The 12,758-nt window shown below is 37.7% G+C and overlaps 1 protein-coding gene across 1 annotated transcript in view; it reads right to left on the reverse strand.

Annotated features, from left to right (window-relative positions):
- The window catches only part of COL14A1 (collagen type XIV alpha 1 chain), a 260,476-nt gene that overhangs the window by 227,672 nt on the left and 20,046 nt on the right, over positions 1–12,758 (reverse strand). The window contains 1 exon segment of the mRNA XM_017847514.1: positions 6,906–7,030. Within this exon segment, the coding sequence (XP_017703003.1) occupies positions 6,906–6,993 (88 nt within the window). The 5' untranslated portion in view covers positions 6,994–7,030.

Raw genomic sequence — 12,758 nt, forward strand, 5'->3', positions numbered from 1 at the left:
TCCCTTTCTTCCTTCCTTCTTTCCTTCCTTTCTTCTCATCTGAATTTGAACGCTTACAGTTTTGTCAAGTGACCCTCTACGTAAAGATACTTATTTTAATAAAATATTCACATTTGTTTATTAAAATGCTAGTTTTTACACAGAGACACTGAAATGGACATCTTGTATTCTTCCCTACCCATAATCGCATCTCCTCTTCCTTATATGACAGCATCCTGGTTTTCTTCCAAGGAACAACACTGCCTCCCCCCACTGCATGGGGCCAGCCATCCTCCCCTGGCTAAAGGCTGGGAAAATCACTCAAACCAGGTCAAGCAGACTCTCCCAAGAATCTGAAACTTGACTCCAGTGATGCAAGGATGGAAAATAGTTCCAGTCATTCCAATGACATGCCCTAAGGAAAATGGTCACTAGTTTCTACAGACTGTATCCCAGAGGGTTTCCCAGATTCCTATCCTTTTCAAAGCTTGATTATTTACTTTTACTTTAATTATATGAGCTACTGCATTATCTACTGGTGAATACATTTTTGCTTAGTTGACCAGAGAAAATTTATTTTATTTGCAACCAAAAATTTCTGGCTGATAAAGATAATGCAGCATGAAATCACACTGAGAGTTTTACCTCTTTAAAACATATTTTAGGGTGCTAAGTTGATAGGGCAACCAATTATATTTATTTTTAAAAGACTTTTAAACAGCAGAGAAGTATTTGGCTATTTTTCCAAGTAATCTAAAAAAAAAATTGTTTTTAGATTATTGGCGGGGTGCAGTGGCTCACGTCTGTAACCCAGCACTTTGGGAGGCCAGGCCAGACAGATTCATTGAGCCCAGGAGTTTGAAACCAGCCTGGGCAACATGGCAAAACCCCATTTCTAAAAAATAAATACAAAAATCAGTTGAGCGTGGTCGCATGCACCTATGGTCCCAGCTGCTCAGGAGGCTGAGGTAGGAGGATCACTTGAGCCCAGGACATGGAGGCCATGATCACACGACTGCACTCCAGCCTGGGCAACATAGCAAGACTCTGGCTCAAAAAATAAAATAAAATACAAAAACTTTAGCTTTTTATGTTAGTCATTTTTTCATTTAAATGTGCTGCCTAAATGTTTTATAAATCAGAGCAATAAAATCTTGAGAGACTTTTACTGTAGGATATGTTACGGGGATTTTTTAAAATGTGGTTTAGAACCTCATATGTTGTAATTTCATAATCCATCATAAAGATGCTGAAAACAGCAGTAAGGAAAATATTCTCAACTTTTTAAATGTGTTTGGCTACTAACAACAGCAAGAAATATGTGTCAACGTGTGAACACAGAGGTCTTTATAAAGTTAAAGCTAGCCCCTATGCAAAGTCTCCAATTTTCCATGTGTTGAGGTTTTTAAATGACAGTTATTTTACCTTCAGTGGCTCCTTCCTGTAACTGTCCAAAACAAACATCGCTAGAACCAGGTACATATTTATTGTAAAACTCTAAGAAAGTGTGGATCCCATCACTCTGTTATTGCTGTACACATTTTTCTCCTACAGCCATCACATTAATTTTTCTGTACTCTACTTCATTTAACAACTTGTCTTGAAAAGATGCTGGAATAATCCAGGTATAAACAGTTATTTGAGGCCAGGCGCATTGGCTCATGCCTGTAATCCCAGCACTTTGGGAGGCCAAGGTGGGCAGAGCACAAGGTTAGGAGTTCGAGACCAGCCTGGCCAATATGGTGAAACCCCGTCGCTACTAAAAATACAAAAATTAGCCGGGTGTGGTGGTGGCAGGAGAATCCTTGAACCCGGGAGGCAGAGGTTGCAATGAGCTGAGATGGTGTCACTGCACTCCAGCCTGGGAGACAGAGTGAGACTCTGTATCAAAAACAAAACAAAACAAAACAAAACAGTTATTTGAGCCAATGTAGGTTCACAGGTCCTGGAGAGGGAACATTTTCCATAAAATATTCCATGGAGAGACTAAATGGATGAGCAGTGTAAGGAGCGAGAATTAATTTCCTGTATTTTTTTTTTTTTTTTTTTTTTTTTTTTTTTTTTTTTTTTGAGATGGAGTCTCACTCTGTAGCCCAGGCTGGAGTGCAGTGGCATGATCTCGGCTCACTGCAAGCTCCGCTTCCTGGGTTCACGCCATTCTCCTGCCTCAGCCTCCTGAGTAGCTGGGACCACAGGCACCCGCCACCTCGCCTGGCTAATTTTTTTTTTTATTTCTAGTAGAGACGGGGTTTCACCGTGTTAGCCAGGATGGTCTCCATCTCCTAACCTCATGATCCACCCGCCTCGGCCTCCCAAAGTGCCGGGATTACAGACATGAGCCATCCTGTATGTCTTTTAATACTAGCTGTATTCATTCTTTATTGTTACTGTAATAAATTTCAAAACCTTAGTGGTTTAAAACAACAGACATGTATTATCTTACAGTTCTAAGGGTGAGAAGTTTGAAATCAATATCACTGGGCTAAAAGGATGGTGTTGGAAGGGCTGAATTTCTTTCTGTGGGGGAGAATCACTCAATCATTGTCTTGCCTTTTCTAGCTTCTAGAGGCTTCCCATATTCCTTGACTCGTGGCCTCTTTCCATCTTCAAAGCCAGCAGTACCCAGTCAAGTTTTTCTCACCTGGCCGCTGACACTGGCTGCCCTGTCTCCCTCTTCCATATTTAAAGCTTTTTGCAGTTCCACTGGGCCCACCCAGATAATCCAGGCTAACCTCTCTATTTTAAGGTCAACTGATTAACAAACTTAATTCAATCTGACATCTTAATTCCCCCTTGCCATATAACATATTCACAAGTTCTGAAAATTCATATGTCAACATCTTTGCAGGCACATTATTCTACCTACCACACTGACTTTGTTTTCTTTTCTTTTCTTTTTTCTTTTTTTTTTTTTTTTTTTTTTTTGAGATGGAGTCTCGCTCTGTCGCCCAGGCTGGAGTGCAGTGGCGCAATCTCAGTTCACTGCAACCTCCGCCTCCCGGGTTCAAGCCATTCTCATGCCTCAGCCTCCTGAGCAGCTGGGACTACAGGCACGCACCACCATGCCCGGCTAATTTTTTTGTATTTTTAGTAGAGACAGGGTTTCACCATATTGGCCAGACTGGTCTCAAACTCCTGACCTCATGATCCACCTGCCTCAGCCTCCCAAAGTGCTGGGATTATAGACATGAGCCACCGGACTTTTTTTTTTTCTCTAAAAATGTCTATATGGCTTTGCAAATTAATGACAAATTTGGCCAACCCACAGAAACTCACTAGTAAATTTGCTTTAAAAGCAGAAAATCAATCCAGTAAAGCAATTCATATTCTTTATCCCTTGCTCAAAATCAGTCACGTAAATAAGAGGCGTCATGGTGGGAATAAGATGAGGTTTTTCAAAGGTCTCACATATTTTCCTAATTACCAAAGCTCTAAAGCTTTTCTTATTGAGGTTTCCTCCAGGGTGCAGCCACCATCTTCCTTCTTGAAAATTTCTTCAGCCTTCACTTATCATCCACTACATTCCCCTGACTCTCCTTATAACTGATGCTGGATTTTTTTTTTTTTTTGACACTTTAAATCAGTCATTTTCTTCTATTGAACTCTATTGATGTTTGGCTGATTTCATCCTCACTTCTTTCCACTTTGATATTCCCCCTAATTGTACTTCTAAGGCTTCAAAAATCCCTGTAAGTGAATTCCCAAATAAAATACAATTCAAATATAATCTCCTGCCTTGACCTTTTTTCCCTAAACTCCAGACCACCAACTGCCTACCAGACACCTCCACCTGAATGTCCCACAGACATCGTAAGCTCCATATGTTTGTCTAAAATTGAACTCATTGTCTTCTACTTGTTTAAACTCTTCAACAGATGTCTACTATGACTGAAACATTGTTCTGTACTAGAGATACAGACACTAAACGGAGAACGATTGGCTTTTATGAGTTGAGGTAAATAAACAACTACAATGCAAAGATATAGAAGCAGTAATGACACAGGGGTCAAGATGAAAGGCCCCATCTGCTCAGGTCTCCATCAAGAAACTCGATTCATCTTCAATATTTCCCTGTCTTGTCTGTCTCCACTTTTAATCAAAAGACAACTTTTATCTCGTGTACTCCTTAAAGGATTCTTAGATGCATTCTCTCTACTCACATTGCCTACTTCCAGCCTTCAACACCTATTTCATGGACAATTTAATATATTTTAATGATTTCTCATACCTTGTTTGTTCCTATCCCTCAAGCCCCCATGAGTCACAAATATGAGAATCATCAATATTGCTATCAGAATGTTTTTCTCAAAAACAGAGTTGTTTAAAATGTTCCATAACCTGGCTTCAATCTATCTTTCCGTCTTTGTCTTTGCCCCACTTAACCCCCAACATAACTTATATTGCAATTTATTTGCTTACAGCCCTGTCTCCCTAGTAGACGGTAACCTGGTTGAAGGCAAATAATAAATAAATAAATAAGTCTTATTTAGCTTTGTATCTTGAACTTGACACACAGAATGTGCCCCATAAGTGTTCACTTAAAACAGAATTTGGTGGCTGGGCACGGTGGTTCACGCCTATAATCCCAGCACTTTGGGAGGCCAAGCAGGGTGGATCACTTGAGGTCAGGAGTTCGAGACTAGCCTGACCAACATGGTGAAACCCCCTCTCTACTAAAAATACAGAATTAGCTGGGCTTCGTGGCGCATGCCTATAATCCCAGCTACTTGGGAGGCTGGGACAGGAGAATCACTTGAACGCAGGAGGCAGAGGTTGCAGTGATCCAAGACTGTGCCATTTGCCATTGCACTCCAGCCTGGGCAACAAGAGAAAAACTTCATCTCAAAAAAAAAAAAAAAACAGAATTTGGCTAACAATGTTCATCCGGTAGACAGCATCCTTGAAAGTATCCCATAAGAGCTATATATGATTATTTGATCAGTTATTCCATGAATGACCACTTCTGAATTATGCTAGACTGAGACAGAAACTCTGGAGGGCTTAGCAACTTGCCCACCCTTTGTTTCTAAGGATCTATGTCTTGTATCCTGGAGTTTAGAAGATCAGTGACCTACAATTTCCTAATTGCCACAGCTGAAATCATTATTTCATCGACGTCAATAACATAAGCAGAATGTGTCTACCAAACTGCCTGCTGTGTGTTCAATGAAGTAGTTGGAAATACAGTTCCTTAACCCCAGGTGTATAACAGCAATATGTGAATGCAAAAAGTCAAGTTCCATTCCTTTCCAAACAGATATGCCTCCCTTTAAGGAAACAGTGTGTGGTGGTTCATGCATTGATCTTTTTCTACAACCCTCAATGCCAAACATTAGACATTAGCATTCCTAAAATCACTTTATCACACTTACACTTCCTTGCTCAGCTGATAACATTTCGTCACCAACACTTCAGTCTCTGTAGATTCCCGTGTTTGTCTAATATCACTTTGCACAGTGGTGCATATTTACTTCAGAAGTTAGCACTTGTTTTTTTCAGATAAATATTTTTGACTTTGCGGGACACATAGTCTCTGTCATGACTATTTAATTCTATCACTGTGGCATGAAAGTAGCCACAGACAATATGTAAACAAATGTGCATGACGTCCTCCAATAAGACTTTATTTATAAAAATAGGCAGTGGACCAGATTTGGCCCACAGGTTGTAGTTTTCAGCCCTAGACTTACTTTATAAAATGAATAGAAATAAAAAATAAAAGTTCCCGCCGGGCGCGGTGGCTCACGCCTGTAATTCCAGCACTTCGGGAGGCCCAAGCTGGTGGATCACGAGGTCAGGAGATCGAGACCATCCTGACTAACACAGTGAAACCGCATCTCTACTAAAAATACAAAAAATTAGCCGGGCATGGTGGAGGGCGCCGGTAGTCCCAGCTACTCTGGAGGCTGAGGCAGGAGAATGGCGTGAACCCAGGAGGCGGAGCTTGCAGTGAGCCGAGATCGTGCCACTGCACTCCAGCCTGGGCAACAAAGTGAGAATGTCTCAAAATAAATAAATAAATAAATAAAATAAAAGTTCCCATCCCAGGAATGCAAAGAGTAGATTTCACACATTAAGTTTAATTAAAACAAAGCTAGAAATCATTAGGAATGCCTGAAATGGCATATTGGCAGGCTCTGTCAGGCCCTTATAACATTCAGACTATGTGCTCGGTTTTTAAGAAAAGGAGCAAAATCAAGGACCAGGTATGAAGTGATAGAAATCTCCTGTACACTATGTAAGAGACAAGACATGATTAGGATACATACACACTCACATTACAGTTCTTTATTAATAGAGCTGTAAAAATAGGGCTCTATTCATAAAGCAATTTAATTAATACAGCGTTATTAATATAACTGATATTGTAACACAAAAATTTGACTTTCACTGGTTAAACTTGCACAGGCTTTTCAGAAGCACTTTAAGAATAGGCCGGGCACGGTGACTTGCACCTGTAATCTCAGCACTTTGGGAGGCCGAGGCAGGCAGATCACAAGATCAGGAGTTCGAGAGCAGCTTGGCCAATATGGCGAAACCCTGTCTCTACTAAAAATACAAAAATTATCCAGGCATGGTGGTGCACGCCTCTAGTCCCGGCTACTTGGGAGGCTGAGGTAGGAAAATCGCTTGAACCTGAGAGGAGGAGGTTGCAGTGAGCCGAGATCGCATCTGGGCGACAGAGCGAGACTCTTTCAAAAAAAAAAAAAAGAATGACCTGTTTAACCAATTGCCCCAAAATCACTATGCTCAGTCGCTGGTGAGGTTGTAATCCTCATCAAAGATGTGTATATTCCTACAGGGCAAACAGTTGGTAAAACTCAGTAAAAGCCAATATATTGTTAGGATAAATAAAATAAGAATGATAATCAGAAACAAGAAGGCTAGAGTCCCAGATCCTACTGATTCTCAAAGTTTTCAAATACCTTGACCTTGGACGATGGTGCTGAAGTAAACAATTGCCAAAAAAGGTGGAAGCAACCAGTACCGCATCTTGCACTGAAAAATCTTCATTTTATTTTCTGCTTTTTACATGGGGTGTAGCAGCCACCTAGAAACAGAGAGAACAGGGACATTTTTGAGAAGGCTGAAAATAAAGTATATGTAATCATTTAGGACAGGCAAATAAGCCAACATGGATTAGTATTGTCAGGAAGTTAATTAATTCCCTAGAGCATCGTGCATTTCACTCTAAAATACAAACTGATGAGGAAAAGACTTTTTAGAAGATGCTGTAAATGGAGAGAATGATTTGAAATATTTGGGAGAGAGCTTCAGAATGTACTTTGTGACTCTTCCCTACGGACATAAATTGCATACTGAATTTCCCAAATGGATAAATTTCATAATTTTACCTGAAATTAGCATTATCATCAATCCCAATGTCCTTGCCAGTGTTCCTCCCATATTTATCACATAAAGTTCACATAAACTCCTACTGTTGCCTTATATTGCCTACAAAGGAGAAATATATAGGACCTTTCTACTGGTGATCCAAGAGAATTTGAAAAACCACTTTGTACTAATATTAAAAGATTGCAGTACTCAGACTTCCCTTCATTGGGTTGAATAACCCCCAATCCTTTCATCTTTTCTCATAGTTCTTCTTTTTCCTAACATAAGTGAATATAAAACTCTTCCAAATTGTTCATTTCCATTGGGATATCAATGAAAGAAGAGCTACAAGCAAAAGAGAGAAAGGAAGATAAATGGAAGACAAGAAAACGAAGAAGAAAAAAAGAAAGGGTATAATTATTATATATCCATAATAATTAATAATAAAAATTTTAACATTAAAAAACTTTTAGAAAAAGAAAGGAAAGAAAGGGAAAGGAAAGAAGGAGGGAGAAAGGGAGAGAGGCAGAAATGGAGGGTGAAAAACAATGAATGTTTGGTATTACTTTAAAAGTTTAAAGCGCATCTACAGAATATAGATTATAATTCTATTTAATAGCGTCGTTACAGAGCGAGAAATTCTGAAGTCTTTCCCTCAGAGATTAAGAAAATACTCTCCAAAGTTTCCTTCTACCCAGTGCATATTTTTTAATCATTTCATTTATGTATTCATTCGATTCATTTCCCAAATATCATCCCACAAAGCGCCATCTGGGAAGCAACTAAATAATGAAATGCAACATAATGGCATAGATAATTAATTAATGCCAAACTTTAACATATAAAATACAGCGACAATAGGTAAATTAATTTGAGATAAACAGCCAAATTAATTTTTAACCATTAGTATGTTTCTAGCCGAATAGTGAAAAATGCTATTAAAAAATAATTTTTAATCTAAAATTAAAATTTAACTGCAGTGTCCATATATTTGATTTTCAGCCGAACCCTAATTAAGCGGGAAATTTTTGCGTGCATAAAACAAAAAGTAATGAGTTAAATGAGCACAGAGAAATGTATCTGTCCTGTATAGTGGATAAAGGTAACCATAATTGGCTCACAAATTATGAATTGCAGCTAAAGCAAAAGGAAGCATAATAAGCTTAAAGCCTACCTAATTTTAGATTAACAAAACATATTTTTCAGGAATGCAGTAGCTTTTCTGACACTGAAACTGAGTAGAATTTTTTCCCATGTGCACACCAAAAGTCATCTACTTTATTCAACCATAAAAGTATTGAGCCTGCTGTATTAAGGATTACTCAAGTACACATATAAATGCCTAAATTCCTTAACCTCACAGCAACTGTTTGAAGTAGGTACTACTACTATGTATTACAAGATGGACAATAAGGCACAGAGAAGTTGCCCAAGTCCACAAAAGCATAGTGAGTTCAGGAGCCAGGATTGTAACCACATGGCAGTAATCAGACATGGTAGAAGCATCTTAGGAAAACATGTCTACAAGATCAGGCTTCACATCCAACTTCTTTCCACTTAGAAATACCTTTGTCTTCTACAAAAACAAAGAGTTTTAATAGTGAAAATCAAGACTACAACAAAGTACAACAATAAAGAAACACCCTTTGTTATTATTTTCTTGTGCACAGTGTATTCTGATGACAGTAAAATGCCCTTTTATATATAATATTATATATATAGTATATATATTATATTATACAAATATATATATATATATTATATATATATTATCATATATTATATTATATATATATATATAGTGGTATCACAACTTCTTTACCTACCTTTATTTGGAAATACAGGTTGTTTCCAAATTTCCTTTATACATATAACACTACAATGAACATCCTAATTCACATCTCTTTTAATATATTATTTATTTACTTTGGCTAAATTCCCAATTCTGCAACTGCAAAGCAAAACAAGATGCACTGTTTGTTTGTTTTGAGACAGAGTCTCACTCTTGTCCCCAGGGCTTCTGCTCACTGCAACCTTTGCCTCCTGGGTTCAAGAGATTCTCCTGCCTCAGCCTCCCAAGTAGCTGGGATTACAGGCATGTGCCATTATGCCCAGCTGACTTTTGCATTTTTAGTAGAGACGGGGTTTCACCATGTTGCCCATGCTGGTCTCGAACTCTTGACTTCAGGTGATCCACCCGCTTCGGCCTCCCAAAGTGCTGGGATTACAGGCCTGAGCCACCACGCCCAGCCCAAGATGCATGTTTTTAAGGTTTTTCAAATATAGGTACACAATGCTCTACAAAAAATAACACTGATTTCCACTTCCACCTGCATCTCATATGAGTACCAGGTCACATCAATTCCACCATCACAGAGGTTGTTTTCAGTATATTCGGATTTTATAGGTAAAATGGGATTAGCATCTTAATCAGATTTTTTTCATAACCAGTAAAATGTGACATTTGGTGTTTGTTGGCTATTTAAATTTTTTAAACAAAATACCTGTTCATGACCTTTACCCATTTTCTTATTGATCTACAATAACTCTTTATTTTAACTCATGTATATTTAGTATTTTTCCAGTTTGTTTTTTGTCTGACAATTTCATTTATTGGGTTAAGAATTTTTTTACAAGTTCAGAAATCTGACTTGATCTTTTTCTTTATGGTTTCTAATTCAGTGTCATGGGTAAAATGGTCTTTCTTACCCCAAAGTATATTTCTAGTTAACTTTTTAGTTCCTATTATTAATGGACTCTTTCCAACACTGTTATCTGACAGATTTGTTTTTAATATAGAAAAGACATTGATTTTTATATTAATGGGCCACCATTCTGAATTCTTGCTACCTTTATATTTTTTCAGTTTAATCTCTTGGATTTTCCAAGTTGACAGCTGCATTGTTTGCAACCAATGTGTTGTTTTCTTACTGTATAGGTTAGTAGTTTAAAAACAATTATTTTACTAGGGATGCCTGAAATATTTTACCATTAGAGTTCAGATGTGTTATGTTAAACTTGTAAAACTTCTTGTCTTTTTACTAAGAATTTTTTTTCAAGCAAGAATGGATGCTGAACCTTGCCTTTATGACAATTCATTCATTGGAATGCCCATATTTTCATCTTGATCTCTCAGTGTAATTAACTATTTTGATATGTCTAGTATTAATCTATCTTTGCAATATAGAAATAAGTCCTACCTATTAATGGCAATTATTGCTTTTTTTAAAAGCATTAATGTAATCATAATGGCTTTGGCTTTCAGGTCAAGCCATTTTCAAATAGAGATAGTAATGACATATCATTCTTTAAATAAGATCCCATTAATAATGATACTACATTTGAGCTACTGGTTTTTTATATTCTTGAACAACAAGAGAGACAGCTCAAGACTGTTTCTGTCCAACTCCTAAGAAACTAATCAAGTGCAAACACTCTTTGTTATATACTGATCATTTATCAAAATGTGTTAAGCTTTAAATTCCTATAATTTTCTCTACTATAGATATATGTCTCCAGTGGCAACAAAAAAAACACATCAATTGACGTTACCTAACTGCAAATCAAAACTAGGTATGACTGATTACAGGACTCAAAAGAATATTAATTCTTCTTGAGGGATAAGAATGAGAATACTATTCTAGGTGTCATTTACCCCTAAATGGAAGAGTATGAGTGTTTTAAAAATTATTATTACAATGATATTTTAAGTCACATTACATTTATCTAGTGTCTCCATACTATTACCATTTCAAGATCTTTGATAATGGAATGTCCGGATAAAATTCCCACCATGACAGGGATTATACCTAGCAGAGTACAAGCTATCTCTTAGGTTACCAAGCTTGGAGACTCTGATCCCCTTGAATGCTTTAAAAAATACTCTATATTGCTTATTTAAATTCCAAGTTTTTTGTTTTTGGTTTTGGTTTTTGAGACGGAGTCTCGCTCTGTTGCCCAGGCTGGAGTGCAGTGGTGCGATCTCCGCCCACTGCAACCTCTGCCTCCTGCGTTCAAGCAATTCTCCTGCCTCAGTCTCCTGAGTAGCTGAGATTACAGACATGTGCCACCACGTCTGGCTAATTTTTTTTTTTTTAGTAGAGACAGGGTTTCACCATGTTGGCCAGGATGGTTCCAAACTCCTGACCTTGTGATCCACCCGCCTCGGCCTCCCAAAGTGCTGGGTTTACAGGCGTGAGCCACCGTGCCTGGCCAATCCCAAGTATTTTTTAGTTGCTATTATGCTACTTCCCCCAGTCCTGGATGCTGTTCTTTTGAGAGATACTGCACTAGTCTGTTCTTTGAAACAACATCTATAATCTAGTAAGGCATATGCCAATCAGGCTTTAGGCTGGAGCTAGGCCTGAAGATTTTAAAACAATCCTGTTTGCATCCGTTCAGTCTGGAGAGTATGAAGGAAAAACTGTATCAAGTGGGATGTTGGGTTCTATAACTCCCACAATCATTCAATTCTGTGAATGGAATGAGTGGGGTAGATTCATACAGCCTTCATGTAGTAGCTTTAAGTGCAAAAGCCTCTGATGAATGCAGCAAAGCAAAGTTTTATAAACTTTCAAAGTAATATGACTCATGTAGTTAAATCTCTGATACTTGGGTTTTATTTCAAAATAATATGGTATATCTAAAGGAATAAATTAACTATATTTCCTTCAAGCAACCATTCATTTAAAAATGTTGACAACTAAGCTTTTTTTAAATATCCAATCACAGTCTAGTATACAACTCTTTCATGTTGCCACTAAAAGAGAGGCCCATATACTTTGATCATTATACAAATATTCACGTTAAGGTCCTGCAATAAAAATTAAAGAATGTACTAATTTGTGCTTAGGGTCCAAAATATATCTTCCCCTACCAGCCTACGACCAAAATGCTAATTAGTAAAGAATATTTTCTTAGATTAACACATTCACATACTGGAAATTCCTTAAAATTCCTAATGGAATAGGCAATACATTCAGTGTATATACTAAAAGAATAGTCAACATATTAAGTGACTACCATCTACATAGCATTATAGCCTGGATTAATGTGTCAGGACACAGAAGACATTAGGAAAATGGTTAGTAAATGCTGATGAAATATAGGAGGAAAAGCCCCAGGGTATACATAAAACCCTAACCCTACAAAGTCAAGTAAAACAAGATTAGTGGATTATCCAAACGAGTATAAGCAGCTCTTCTGTAGACAGAAGGCATGAGTGCAGGGGAATTTGAAAAGATATGGCAGCAGGCTTCAGCCTTATCAAATCAAAACATTCAGTAAATCTGCCAGTCACACAGATAGCTGTCCACCACACCCAAAGAAACAGATTGCAGCAGAATCACTCTCTCAACTCCAATAAAATATTCTAAGATTTCTTCTCCAAACATTATAACCAGAGGTTTCAATCAGAACAAAGCAAAGAAAAGAAAGGAAAAAAA

This window comes from Rhinopithecus bieti, unplaced genomic scaffold, assembly GCF_001698545.2.
Source record: "Rhinopithecus bieti isolate Rb0 unplaced genomic scaffold, ASM169854v2 scaffold_28066, whole genome shotgun sequence".
In the NCBI taxonomy this organism is placed as follows: domain Eukaryota; kingdom Metazoa; phylum Chordata; class Mammalia; order Primates; family Cercopithecidae; genus Rhinopithecus; species Rhinopithecus bieti.